This window comes from Colias eurytheme, chromosome 20 (assembly GCF_061535395.1).
Source record: "Colias eurytheme isolate Ceu_HAF_F1 chromosome 20, ilColEury1 Martin Lab GWU primary, whole genome shotgun sequence".
Lineage (NCBI taxonomy): Eukaryota > Metazoa > Arthropoda > Insecta > Lepidoptera > Pieridae > Colias > Colias eurytheme.
This window is the reverse complement of record NC_142999.1, coordinates 1652469-1667630: the sequence shown is the minus strand read 5'-3', so window position 1 is coordinate 1667630 and position 15162 is coordinate 1652469. Positions and strand designations below refer to the sequence as shown.

General features: G+C 36.5%; 1 protein-coding gene across 1 annotated transcript; it reads right to left on the bottom strand.

The window, feature by feature from the left end:
• Window positions 1-8728: 8728 nt before the first annotated feature.
• On the bottom strand, window positions 8729-9730 carry LOC149899484 (uncharacterized; the record flags this gene model as incomplete). The annotated part of the gene is made up of 1 exon (XM_090114002.1): window positions 8729-9730. A coding segment is annotated over one exon (591 nt), but the record flags the coding sequence as incomplete, so codon positions are not given.
• Between the last annotated feature and the right edge of the window lie 5432 nt (window positions 9731-15162).

Sequence of the window (15162 nt, the reverse complement as noted above, 5' to 3'; positions counted from 1 at the left end):
ACTAAACATTGAATGAAATATTCCCGAAGTTAAACGATTACTTAACACTGGTTCCACCCACACATTGCGCTTTACTTTATTTTTTAATAATTCTATTAATATAAGAGCTGCAAGCGCAGTTATCATTGACGGGTCCATGTTCAAATGAACAGAAGACAGCGATAAACCGTGTCCCGTGTAATTTTATGGTCTGCGGCAGCTTTATTTTTATACTAACATTAAACCCAAGTTATGCCACATCTTCTTGACCCACCACTGCAGAGACTCCAATAAGAGCCACCACCCTTTCTTCCAAAGCTGTTAAAATATGTCTGTTGTTTGGACCACCACCAGTACTATTATTCTGGTGCTTTAAGTTTAGGTGCTCGCGCCCTTTCGGGCTAAGCCGGCATGATATTGCACGATTTTAACTTGTTTCGGATCCATCCTTCACGTTTATCTGGTCCACACACAGCAACACATGCCTCAGTGACCCGCTTAATGCATCTTTCAGTTGTTTGTGAGTGGCATGGTATTTTGCGAAATGTAGGCAGAATCTCCGTTTCGACTATTTCAACATTCCGAATAGCTCTACAATAATGTCGGTTTGTATCTGATCAGGGGAGGCTCTGATTCATCGCTCCTCAATCAAATCTGTATATTCGGCGGTAGAGAAGTTATGCTGATAATTTAAACACTCGTATCGGTGCCCGAAGCCTGCTCTCGTATTTTAACAATGCGCCGTCCTTAGCGTCGTTAATTAGCGTCGAATTGATATGGTTGCGATCGTCCGCAAGCATACCAAGCAAAATGTTTTCGCTGTGGCCGAAGTACCCATTGCGTTGAAGCACAGAATCAACTATTTTCATAAGTTTGCAGGAAGGTACCTCAATAATTTAATCATTTTGTGCAGGTGTTTCGATCCGTACACGCAAAATGGTTTGTTTTTAATTTCAAACCATCGGAGCATACACTCTGATGAAGAATTCTGCTAAGATACGTAAATTATGCGAAGGTTCGCTAGTAGAAACATATAGTCTAAGTATCCTATTAGCTGTTGTCAGCCACCGTGAACACCGTGAACACAGGATGATAATGCAAGGTCCTGTGTATATAAGACAGTATAAACACCTCCAACGTGACTTGAGCAATCCAAAACAGCGCTCTATACAGTTCCTTGCTTGTACATGACGCTGAGTATATGTATCTTCAACAGAGCCAGGAATTGCATTTAATGGCCATGGCCGCTGAGGATATCCAGAATCACCTAAAAACAGATAAATAAATATTTGTACTAAGTATGTAATGATTATTTGCGAATAAAATGTTTTCAACAAGTGTTATCTAAAAATATACCATAATCTTATTTACTAACCTACCTAATAACCACACTTGTTCTCCATTTTGGTGCAATTCTCTCATAAATGTTTCCATTCTGCTAGATGCCCATATGAAAGTCATCGGTAGCTCCGCCAAACTTTGGATTAACATTAGTAATTTTTAAATTAATGTCGCATACCTGTTGACAGGAAAAATATTATTTAACAATTATTATACAGTGTGTTAGGGATCGGACTTCCGATACTTTACCTACGTATTTTTCATTATATTTATAAGATATGTTATTGACGATTTTCAAGAAAACCAATTTGTTTCTCTGTAAATTAAAAGTTTTTATTTTAAAAAGTTTTCACAATAATTAACATACAAGTTTGTTACTACAACAACTTAAAATAATATGTAATCTCACCTGTAAATTCAAAGAAACGACATTTAAAGTCCACATATAGTAAATCCCCAATTATATCCATTCTATCTTTAAGTTTTATTATAAATTGCGTTGCACACCAGCACACAATACTTTAATCGTATCTCCATTTTTTCCTACCGCTACGTCAATACCGTACCACAGATAACATGAACGCGTGAAGCGCGGCAAATTTGAATATTGATGAACGACAAAATACCATATATTGGGGGATCGCACTCGCACCCCTCACCCCTCTGAATGGCAGCAATTTTTAGTTTAAGTGTCTCTTATTCTATGGAGTTAATTGAAAACTGTTTCATTTATTAATTTTATTATGTCCACACACATAAATGTGACCTTATTTTAAAGGTAATTAAATTCACTAGTACTTATCTGAAATCAAATTTGTTAAGAAAGAAAGACTTAGACAAAAAACTTAGCAAAATTTTAAGTTATTTTTTAGTTTTTGTGCTGTACCTTTGAAAACTAGGTCCTTAACATATCGTTTTTTTTTTAATTTGTTAACAATTAGTTATGCTAACAAACCCATTTCAAATTTATGCCAAAAGTTAACTTAATAATTAAAAACCGGGGTCTACCCAACACTACTCAAAACCATCAAAAACATCCTTATCGAAAATAGGTAACATTCCATTACTGTGGGAACGAGAGGTATTTTTTACGATGAATAAGTAAGTGCGAGTGAGACAAAAACACACACAATGTGAGCATTAAAAAAATTTAATTTAATAATCAAACACAAAAAACACAAGTTAGAACAGTTGTTCAAAGTGGCCACCGTTATTTTGAAGGCGGGCCATTACCCTTAACCCAACAAGTTGAGTGGCTCTCATCACAATATCACTTTGGTTTCTTATTTCTTCTGCCTCGGCCATTATCTTTTGCAGAACCTCTTCTCTTGTATTTGGTACTTGTTGGTAAACTTTTTGTTTCATGGTTCCCCAAAGAAAGAAGTCCAAGGGAGTTAAATCCGGTGAACGAGGTGGCCAGGCGATGGTGCCACCTCGTCCAACCCATGGCACAAAACGAGCATCAACGTGTGCTCTTACGTTTCAAGAGAAATGAGCTGGCGCTCCGTCCATTTGAAAATAAAAAGGTCGACGGTAGTGACGCTGTCTGAACACGAGCGGAACGACTTCTAGGAAATCATTTTGAAGAAATTCCAAAAATCTCTCACCGTTTAAATTCACTATACAACGTAATATATTATTACTGGGTTATGGGAAAGGTATTCAGTAATAAGTTCGTGAATGTGATTTGTCTTAGTTTGTGCTCAGCGGTGAATATTAGTGTTACAATTTTCGTAATTTTGCACAAGTAGGTAAGTCTAACTCTTTGTTTGTGAAGGCGCTAGTTACAATATATGCATTAAACGTTACTTGTCGTGTGCTTGTAACTGGTCCCTCTTTTTGAGTTAGATTATGCTTCAGTCTTTTAGGTCTTTTAACCTCTTCAACAGTTTTATTTTTTTTGTCAGTAAAATCTTCCACCAACTGCTTTCGAAATTCTACAATCCCCATTTTAGTTTTATTATTCTCACAGAACATCACCCAAGAGTTCATCAAAGCAGTGTTAAAGCGTTCAGTGTTCATCAAAGCAAAATTAATTCTATCCCTAACTTTTTGTACCACTTTACCGTCTTTCTTAATGGAGATGAATAGGCATTCATTTGATCACTAAGATCGACTGAACCTTTTGCCATGTTATATACATAAACCATCTTTGGCTTTCGAACTATCTTTCCTTTTTTCATGACAGTTTTGAACCCCTTAGAATGCTTAGTAGACAGCATAAGCACATCCCTCTTATCTTTCCATTTTAAGACCCATATACCCCGCTCATTTTCCCTCGCTATTGACTCACCTGGTTTGAGTTTGGCTTCAATTACTTGCTTTGGTTATCCTCTTCTGTTTTTTCTTAAGGTGCCAACCAGGTGAGTATCATTGTCAAGTAATTGATTTGCAAGCTCAAGATTTGTGTACCAATTATCAGTTGATACAGTATGCCCTAAATTTAGTAGTCCATCACATAGACCCATAACCACATTAGTAGGAGATGTATTCAACAATTCATGGTTTTTGCCTGCGTATAATTGTAGCTTACACGTATATCCGGGTAGGGTGCAAAGCTTAAACAATTTCATCCCATATTTATGTCTTTTGCTTTTATTATACTGGCGGAATATAATTCGGCCCCGAAATGGGACTTGACTTTCATCCACACATACATCTTCTTTCGGAGCATAGCTTTTCTGGAATGTTTCGTTGAGTTCTTCTATAAGAGGCCGAATTTTGTAAATACGATCCGATTTATCTGCGGTTTCATTATTTACATAGTGTAGATTTTTTAAGATCAATTCAAACCTGTTTCTGCTCATCACAGTTCCAGGAAACTTTTGACCAAAGATTTGGTTTGTACTCCAATAGTCTGCTATTTTTGGTAATTTGACGAGGCCCATGTAAAGGATTAATCCAAAAACTTGTTTTATTTCATTGATCGTCGTTGGTTTCCATGAATGTGAGCGTGATGAAGGTTTGGAACTTTGACCAGCTTGTTCAGCAAACAAGTTAGTTTGTATGGCAATACTTTCAAAGATTTTGTCTGGGACTACTAAACTAAAATATTCTCCAGGTGGGCTGTTTCGAAGCTGACTTGCAAACGGTTCTTTCATGCCTGAAACAAAAAGTTTATGGATAATAAATCGGTGTCACCCGCTTCGCGGCTCCTAAGGGTCGTAGCGTGATGTTATATAGCTTATAGCCTTCCTCAATAAATGGACTATCCAACACAAACAGTATTTTTTCAATTCAAACCAGTAGTTCCTGAGATTAGCGCGATCAACCGAACAAACAAACAAACTCTTCAGTTTTATAATAATTGGTATATGAAATTCTCACCTGTAGGTTCCGTAAACGCGATTACAGATGGTTGGTGACCTCTTGCCTCTCCCCACCTTTGAATCGAGATATCCCGAAGCTTGTCGATTTGACTTCGAACCATGTCTTCCACAGACTTTGTCAATTTCCGAGTCACTGTTAATAACAACTCGTGCACGTCGCTTCGGTGGACGGATGATTTCGTCTTCGCTTTCCTCTTCGCATTTTTCCTCCGAACATCTTTTTTCAATCTCACGGAAAATACTGGCTTCTAATAAGTCAATACGATGCAAATTTTCTTGAGATATGTCTAAATCTACTATATCAAAACCGTCAAAATCCATCATAGGAACGAACACGCGAATACTAAATAAAAAATAAAATGACGTGCATCCCACTTGAGTGCAAGTATTCGACTGCGGAGCGGGTGACCGGAGGTGTGGCCTATCTGGCGCCAAAATAACGAAAATGCAATTTTCAACATCACAGCGCCGCGTAGGGCACCGGTGACCTCATAGGGTTTTTCGAGATTATTTCATAAACTATACACACGACTGCAGCCTAAACTAGACATAAATTCATTTCTTATTAAACTAAATCCAGGAGCACCAAAAAAAAAAATGTGAATTTTGACCGTTCCACTACGGCAGTTAACGTGTTAACGCTTACAGAAAATGGTTTTTGTCTAGGCCCGCAGAAGTTCTTACATTTACTACGCCAGCCCTATGCAAACCTTGTATCAATAACTCCATGTAAATATGTCGTGAGCAGAGACAAGTATCTCTATTGGAAGGCTTTGGAAAAACGGTCCAAAAGGGTCGTAGCTTACAAAAGGTCGCATAACTTATTTTAATACCTGCTTGAGAAATAAATTTTTGATAAAGGATCTTTAGAGGAGCATTCAAATACCGTTTCTGCATCTTTACTTTGTTTTTTGTCACAAACTCTTTTTTAGCAGCACTTGAAAGTACTATACCATAATCGTTATAAAATTGGTGACGAATTTGAGAAAACATGTTTTATCCTGTCGAATCTGCACCGAAAGAACCTGCACCGAACCAAATTGATATCTATGAATAAGTACACATTAGATACATAAAAGCAGCAAATAATATTATGGATATGATAATTATTATTGGCAACAGCAAACAGCAAAAGTATAATGACTTTTTGGATGACAAATGTGAAGGAATGAAATGTAAACTTAACGCTATACGTGTCCACTCCATTTCAAGCTCGCAGCTCGACTGAGAGGCGCGGGGAGCGTATCGCGGGCTTCAAAGTTGACGTAAATTTGAATTTTACTTTAGTCCGGTCAATTTAGACCAAAAAATGAGAGTGAAGTTACATAAAGTCCAAACAAGCTGAATTTCTGTGAAGTTGTTCAAAACATATGATAAACAATGTCTAGAAGTTCCCCATCATTCCCCTGTAAGGAAAAAAATTAAATCAAGGTCAAAGGTCAAAAAAATGAGTTTGAATTGGAGATAGAATTACACTAGAACTCGAGTTTATGTTATTGCTGCTCGTGCTTTGGTAATTTTGGGTTTGATATGAAGAGCAAGCACCACAAGCACCACACGCTTGTGGTGCTTGCTCTTCATACCTATTATAGGATGAAGATTGTGGAGTCATTTGTCCATAACGCATTTCCGTTATTAATTGTAATACTTTAGTTTGGAACGTCAGAGTCTGAAGTTCTGTAAAATCTTCAATAGATGGCAAAATGCCTTTAAAAAAGTGATACTGGATTTAAATTTTGTGTATTTTCTAGTATCGTTTTTGCAAGATATAACTGCACATTTCACCATGTTTATTCCTAGATATGAATAAAAATCAAGAGCAACGCACTTCGTCAGCACTCAACCACGACTACGAGCGCGCGCGGCGGGAACGTCGTGTTGTTCCCACCTGTGCCTACTGTTCCCACTTGGTTGTTCGCGCTCTATAGATACTATCTATACTCTAAGGTGACGAAGCTTTTGGATTGAGCAAACATGTTATGCGTCCCTATGGTGGTAAAAATCTCAATGTCAAACAAATGGTCAATTATCATCTTAGCAGGGCCAGAAGATATGTTGAATGCGCTTTTGGGATCATGACAAATAAATGGCGCATTTTTCACAGACCGATAAACGTGTCCTATGATTTTGCTACTGCCATTGTAAAAGCATGTTGTGTTTTACACAATTTTGTGGCCGATCGGGATGGTTTTCGTCCGATTTAAGGTAAACTTAAGGGCCCTTTACGCAATATCTCGAGCTACCTTTGCCTGATAACAACTATTTTCTGCATCACGCGGGATTGCTCGCGATTTGCCTCAACCTTTTGCGACTCCAGTCGCAGTCGCTCCATTTCTTTTTAATGGAGGAGCATCTCACGCTCCCTTTCCCGTTCATGGAGGAGTTTTTCCCGTTCCCTTTATTTTAATGCTCTAAGGCTTAGAGTCTAAGCGTACAAGAATTTCAATTTCCACATCTTCTGGAATGGGTTCTTTCCTTGGCACTGGTGGTGCCTGAAAAATATGTATTTTTATCAATATATCCGTGGCTGGCGGTAATACGTTGATATCTCGACATACATGTTATTTTTTATTCGTTTAGACGCTTCCTACGCCTGTGTTATCCCATTGACCACCGAGCGGCCCGATCGGGCCGAGACACAATCTATTTTCTATTGTGTCTGTGATCCGAGGACTGACGGATTATTATAGGAAAAAAATTGACAACCCGAAATATTCATAGAGATAATACCCGTAATATACATAAATAATATAAAATATAAATATTCATACTTTCGGTAATAACAGAATATCTCAGTCTTTAGGCTTCACTAATTAACAAAACGATATATCAAACTAATGAATCCCGGTATATTCTGTTTTATTAGATTTTAATATTTTAATTTTATTAGTCCAGGATCCTTCGCCCATTTTTGCAAGTGATTACTATCAAGCTAATTTTCCGTGAGTAGCTTTATTTTGAAGAGACGCCCAATAATTTAATGTATGAAACTCTCGATTGTGGTAGCTTACAGAGGTAACACGGATAAAATTTTTTGATTTGATGGTCTTCTTCTTTTTTCTTCTTTCTATGTCATGATAATGTTTCATCGCTATCCAATTTACATACGTATACAAAATTTCAGTTCAATCGGTTACCGGGAAGTGAATCAAATTTACTTGCTACATTTCAAATAAGTCATCAAGTACAGACATAAATGCTCATAAAATAAAAACTACTGTGCCTATCCGAATAAATTTTTTACGGGACCAATTCGACACCACCCCGCATCGAACAAAGAAAGAATCACGTAAATCGGTTCAGAAACCTCGGAGTAATCTGTGTACATACATAGAAAAGAAATTATACTGTCCGAATTGATAGATAACCTCCTCCTTTTTTTGAAGTCGGTTAAAAATGAAGGTATAATAAATAAATCACAAGTCAGATTTTCCTTTTATTAATATAAAAAGTAGAGACATAGGTTAATATGTAGGCAATTAAAAAATTTAGTAATTAAGATTAACATTGATAAGATTTTTGTTTAAAAAACAAAGTACATAATCTTAAAAAAATCTTTAAATTGGATTTATATGTACTTACTAAGTGTTTGTTTTACTTTTAAGAATATTAAATAAAACATGTATTCGTAATAATAGTATATTTTATTCCTTAATTAGTTAAGTAGTTTATACCACCATTAATTCAGTACACACACATAGACAGGCGGCATGGGGCCATAATTTTCCGCCTTACACAGGTACTGTCCGGGCACTGTTGCTTCGGGCGGTATCTGTGTAAAGTCGCGATGAGGGTCGAGTCCAGCATGGCTTACCACTGGTGCGCCTGCCCGGAGGACACGGCAGATCATACTCTTGCCTCTCAGTATCTTGCGAGTAATTTGGTGAAGCTGATGTACCTGGTCTGGATTCGTTGTCACTGTCTTGGGAGGGATTGACTTTGCTTGAGATTGTCGAATCCTCATTAATAATTTTTAACCATTATCTTACCAGTTATAAAAATATGGAAAGCTCAAGAGAGCTTTGTTAATTAGTAGATTGAGACCCTGCCCTATCATTAGATGGGAGATACACTTTATATACCTGTGCTTTTGTTTGTAGTGAAGAAGAATTTTTTATTTTTGGCTGTCTCCATATTATGATCTAATCTTGGAGATAATTCTGGCAAAGGTACTGGATCTCTGTGTCCCGCACTTCCACTGCTTTTCATTACCATTCCATCACCAGAATCAGAAAATGGCACTAAGGTGACCACATCAAAACTATCCAACACCACCACCTCCTCCGCATCACCACCGCCTCCTCCGCATCACCACCAAAGGGTAGCGTGTAACCCTCACAGGTTGCCCCTAAAATCCCTGCCACTTTATCTAGCGCCTCATCTGGTGGAATGTACTCTGGTTTCCCAATTCCAGTCTATAACAAAATGTTTTATTAGTATAATAATATTATATGCTATTATAAATTATAATAGTGTAATAATTTATACTATTATAGTAACCTAGGTCTAGAATAACCTGAATAACTCGGTCGATGCGGGTCATATTCTTGGTCGTTAAGAGTATTGAAATTACTTGAATAGTTTATGCGCGCTGTTGTAGGTGTACAGTTCAGTTGGTATTTTTCTATAATTTCCATGATTTCCATTTTCGCTTTGGTCTTCATTGCAGCAGGGATTGTTTGAAATCTTTCGAGGAGGGATAAAAGAAACAGTCTGTCACAATTTGAATCATTCTGTGTAGTCGCTATGGTCTTATGCAGAACTGAAATTAGAGGGTCTGTATAGAATTCTTCGTTTGGTATTTTTTTCTTCCTTTTTGTTCCAAGCGACTTTGATGCAGACTGTTGAGTCTCAAGATCAGAAGATCTTGCACTTTCATTTTCTTGACTTGCCTCTTCGAGACTATTTTCTGTTGCGTTTGTGTCCAGCACTGATTTCAAAAACAGAAATTGGTTGAAATACATGTATTGTGATTTACGTTTTGTAGCAGAACCACTTTTGACATCTTTAAGACGGCGCAGCTCTCTTGTGAAACAGTCTCTAAGGTTTTTCCATCTTTTTTGGGGAGTAATGCCTGTAAATCAATAAATAAATGTAGTAGGTACATATTACAAAACTAATATTATGTTTATTAATGTGAATTTTATTTTCAAGTATTTGGCTACTGGGTGTTATTTATCTCATATAAGTCATGAATACCGTATAGGGCTCCCTACAGTATCGGAAATAGTATTTGATGTTTGTGAATCATATGGGAGATATTAAAACCAATTGTGATGCCACAATTGACCAGAGACAAGTGGATTCAAACGGCTGAAGGTATTCAAAAATACGCCCAATTTCCTAATTGCATCGGAGCCATCGACGGCAAGCACATTAGAGTTATCAAACCACAACATTCGGGATCTCTTTATTACAATTACAAGAATTATTTTTCAATCGTGTTACTTGCAATATGTGATGTAAATTATAAATTTCTTTACGTAGATATTGGAGCATACGGCAAATGCAGTGATTCGTCAATTTACAAAGACTCTGTATTTTATCATAGGCTTTTAAATAATGATCTCGATATTCCGAGCAATAACCCCATCAAAGAAAATGGCCAATCAATGCCGTTCGTTTTAGTGGGTGATGAGGCGTTTTCACTATCGGAACATATGATGCGACCGTATGCTGGGAGAAACTTGAATAATGTAAAGACTAATTTTAATTATCGACTATCCCGTGCCCGCCGCTATATTGAATGTACATTTGGAATATTAGCCAATAAATGGCAGATTCTTCACCGACCCCTAAACGTCAAGAAAGAATTTGCAGTTGTGATTATAAAAGCTCTATGTGTGCTTCATAATTTTGTACGAGAAAGAGACGGATATGATTTCAAGGACACGATAACTGTACCAGAGGCTTTATTAGAAATACCTGCATGTTTACCTAATAGAGCAAATAGAACATCAACCGAATATCGAATTCCTTGCGAAACAATACTGACAAGGATGCAACTATTTCATCTATCTATGTGCTAGAGTGAGACATATCATATGCGAAATCCTGCCACACTACTGACAGATTTTTCGTTGTTTCGCTGCCGCACGCGAATGCGTCGGTGTACTAAATACATTATTTTTGTGAGAATCTGCCTTCCGCCCTGGGGGACAAGTGTAGGGATGCGTTCCTAGGATATTGTAGAAATATTGTAGTCGTAGTCAACAAAAGGAATAGTGTGTGATGTTAGTTTTAGCTCTTTTACTGTGATATAGGATTAAGTTGAGTGCTTTTGTGCCGTCTTTTATTAAATTGGTTATAATAATTTTGATTTAAATTTTATCGTATTTTTAAGCAATTATTGTACTTATTTAGTCATTTTATCGTAATTTATACCAGTATTTTTTATCTTGTTTAAAGTATTATTTTATATTGTATTTTTTATTGTATTTTAATTTTTTTTTATTGTATTTAAAAAATAAAAGCACAAAATGTCTCTGGACTATAATCCAGAGGTGGCGCGAACACCCTGTGATGACGGGTGCCTTAAAAAAAAAGAACTAAGACGGCTCTCTATTTCCAATGTATTACTATACTCTATGAGATGAGCGGCCCAATCGAAGGCGGAAGTGGTGCATGACAGTTGCAAAATAATTTGACAACCTTAGTTTGCATACTCTATGCCAAACATCGATAATAGACACCACGATCAATTACACGGTAACGAAACACATATAATTTTTATTTATTCAAAAAAACTTAAAAAACACTAATTTAAGATCTATGGAAAAAAACAATTCTTCATATAATTATTTGTAATTGTTTATGTAACTAATCAAAGCCGAATCGTTCTCCATTTGCATGGGTGGGTATATTATTAATTAAATTTTGTTCAGATGAATTCTGGACGTGCAATTCATAGACTGATTGTTGAGTATTTATATTTGGTACAGGAATATTTATCACTGGTACCGATTGTTGAATATTATTTTCTACAGCTTCAATTTCAACCAAAATTAATTCTTGAATTTTCGATCTTAACCTTAGTTTACGCATTAGTGGAATATTTTCCAAATAAGGCAAAAGACTCAAAAAACAGTAAATCATAGCTTTTTTCTTTGATACATTCCCTCTCGAGAATCTCAAGTTTCTTCTTTTCTATTCCTAAAAGTTGATCATTGTTTTCGGTTCTATTCATACGAATTTTCTTTCTTTGTGATGTTTGACTGTAACTTTGAGATCCTAGTGTATCACTTGTAATTGTTTCTGAAGAAGAATTAGTATGCACAGAACCTGGATTCTGCAGCTCCTCTAATGTTGTATCGGTTGTTCAACAAAAGTTTCTGCGCAGGAGATATTGTTAAGGCAATGAAGTTAGTTTCGGGTTTCGATAACTGTGTTTGTACAGCTTTTAATATTATGTAGTCAAAAGTTGTTACGGTCATTCGAGTGTATTCATAAAATTTATTCTCTATCTTCATGGTTTCGTAGCCTTTTGTATAAAGTATGAAATTCACCATGTCTATACCGATCACTATTAATATCGTGACAATTGCTTTTAGAAAAAAAAAGATCCCACTTTATATAGGCGCTAGCTTCCAAATAATCGGACATTTTAATTTAAGCAAATATTAATTGCACACGAAACACATCCAAACCGCTCAAACGCTCCGTTGCTACTGTGTTCATCTATTGAAATGAGCGTTTTCCGCTCGACGCGTCACCCGCTCATACGCCCCGCCCGCTTCCACTGTAATTTCACATTTCCACTGTATGTTCTCTTAAAAAAGTGGTCCTCATGTTTTCCAGTTTCTTTTTTACTTACTCCAAGGTTATTTTTTTGTCAACATTTCTCCACTTATTTAACAAAATCTCCAAGGCATTGTGCCTTGCCTGTTTATTTTTATACAATTGGTGGGACACGTCCCAGAGGCATTGTAGATTTTTATACAAATCCAAAATTTCCTCCAATATTTCCCGTTCGGACAGAATAGACACATCGCTTGGAACATTTTCATATTCCTCCATCTCGATTTTCATAATTATATTCACACACAGCTGTTGCACACAAAAATCAAACTAATCAAAGTCAAAGAGAAGACAAAATCAACGACAACATCCGCTTGACACGCCGCTTCCTCGGTGAATACGTCAAAAAATTGGCCAATTAGCGTCCACACCACCCAATTTGACCGTGAATTTCATATTTCCGACCCAATTTGATTGCCAATCTAGTCAAATTGGAAGAGAAGAGAAGTGTTTGGGTCAGGACTTGGCTGCAAAGAAAAGGGGCAACGAATTCAATATTTAAAGAGCTATATGATGAAGATCCCCGAAAATATAAAGCGGTTATGAGATTGACAACTGAACAAGTGGAAATACTTTTAAATTTGATTGCTCCAAAAATTCAACGTGATGATACACTAATGAGGGATGCGATACCTGCGAGGGTGGAGTTGGAAATAACCCTAGTATACCTTTCTTCTGGGATATCGTATAGACTGTTGTCGGTATTTTTCAGAGTTTCAAAAGCATCCATTATTAAAATAATACCAGAAGTGTGTGCTGCTATCAATGAAAGTCTAATGGTGGGTACACACGTACGTACTTGCTAGTCGAGCAAGTCTTTTCGAACAAAGCTATAGCACAGACATGGTTGAACTCGCGTCTACACGTAAAAGCTTGCGCGAAGATCATGTTCAGTGTGCGTTGAAACTCTTCGAGCAATGGACGATACGTTGTTGTGTTTGGTGGGAATCGCCTGCTACATTTACTCTCGGGGAAAACTGACGCCAAAAAGGCGTCGACGTTGGGTAAGGCCAATGTTACAAAGAAGAGAACGGCACAGTCAAGTTAATTTGATAAAAGAGCTAGAACCTAAAGTGTTTCGTAACTATTTACGGATGAGATACTATTTATTTATATACACTCTTCTTCTCGATACATGTTTATAAATTTTTCCACAAAATCACGAGTAAACGCTCGAAAGTCCGACATTTCAGCTGCGTACGCACAACCTTTTCGATTAATCACTCGCTCACGACTGACATGCTCGAAGTCGCAGCTACACGTACAAACAAGATTGCTTCGAACATCGAGCAAAAATTATGGAGGTTTGAATCTTGCTCGAATCGAAGTTGTTGGATTGAAATGATTGGCTTCGAGCATTTGTTTTGAGACTTGCATGGTACACATGTTCGTACTTGCTCGAGATCGAGCAAGTTTATCGAGCATGTGTCTACGTGTGTACCCACTATAAAAGATTATATCAAAGTAAGTATTTTTTTTTTATTCATAATCAAATTCACAATGGTTTTGTAAAGTTTCAGTAATACATAGCTTAGTTCGTTATTTTTTAATATTAGAGATTGATATTGCTGCAGCAAGTACATCATTAGATTGGGGTATAGATTCAAATTGATCCAGCAGTGGCGCAGAGAATGCAGATGTTGTAGATTCAACAGGTTGATAAGCTTCAGTAGCGACCTCTACAAGCTGGTAGGCTACAGGCTGTGGTGATGGCGTACATTCATTATGGAGTATAGATTGTGAAGATTGTTCCACATTTCATAATTTACTGTAGGCTGTGGTGATGGCGTACATTCGGAACTGTAATTAGAAGGTGTGTACACAAATCTACCACAGAGGGCTCTCTTACGGTATCTAGAGAGTATCGCCTGTATTTCATCTGTCGCATCAATTCTATCAATCGAAGATAACTGTTTCAGCTGCAGTGCTACATGTCTTCCAATAACATCACATTCATCTTCTAATTCTCTTGTAATCGGGGCAAACACGTTTACTAAACTACTATTTAGTTCTTTGAGTTCGTTTACGGCTGCTTGAATGTCAGACCGTTCTGATGATAATTTCGTCTTTAACTTTAGAGTTTTTGGTGGCTTTACCACTTTTCTATGAGCAGCTTTGTTGCTATTGTCACTAGCATCAAGGACAATATGATTATGAAAACAAAAAGTAAATATAACATACCATGTTGAGACATGTTTTCTATCTCTACATTCAAGTCGCTCAATACTGAAAAAGAAACATTAACAATTTAATATATTTCATACGTTAATTTGAGGTTATACACACAAAAAGTAAACATTATATTATGTATTATCTTGGGTCACTATAATGTTGAGAAATGAAAATTACACTGAATGACTATATAATGAGGATTTTATAAAGAAATATAAGTAGTATTTCCATACAAAAGTGTTTTAACAGAATATTGCCCCAAAATATAAATCAAATATGTTTATTTCTTTATAGCTTAGCCTATTTTACAAGAATATACCTATTTGTTTTATACATTTTTGAGATTAAAAGATTGGTTAAGCAGGTTAGCCATTTAAATCGAAACAATGTTTATTACAATGGCAATAGGTGATGTAGGTACATATTGTGGCATAAATAAATATATACAGTCTTATAATAATTTTAAAGTAAACTTACTTTCAATTGAATTGGAGTCGATGACATTTGGTACTTTTAAATCAATAAAGGGACAGATGATGTCAAC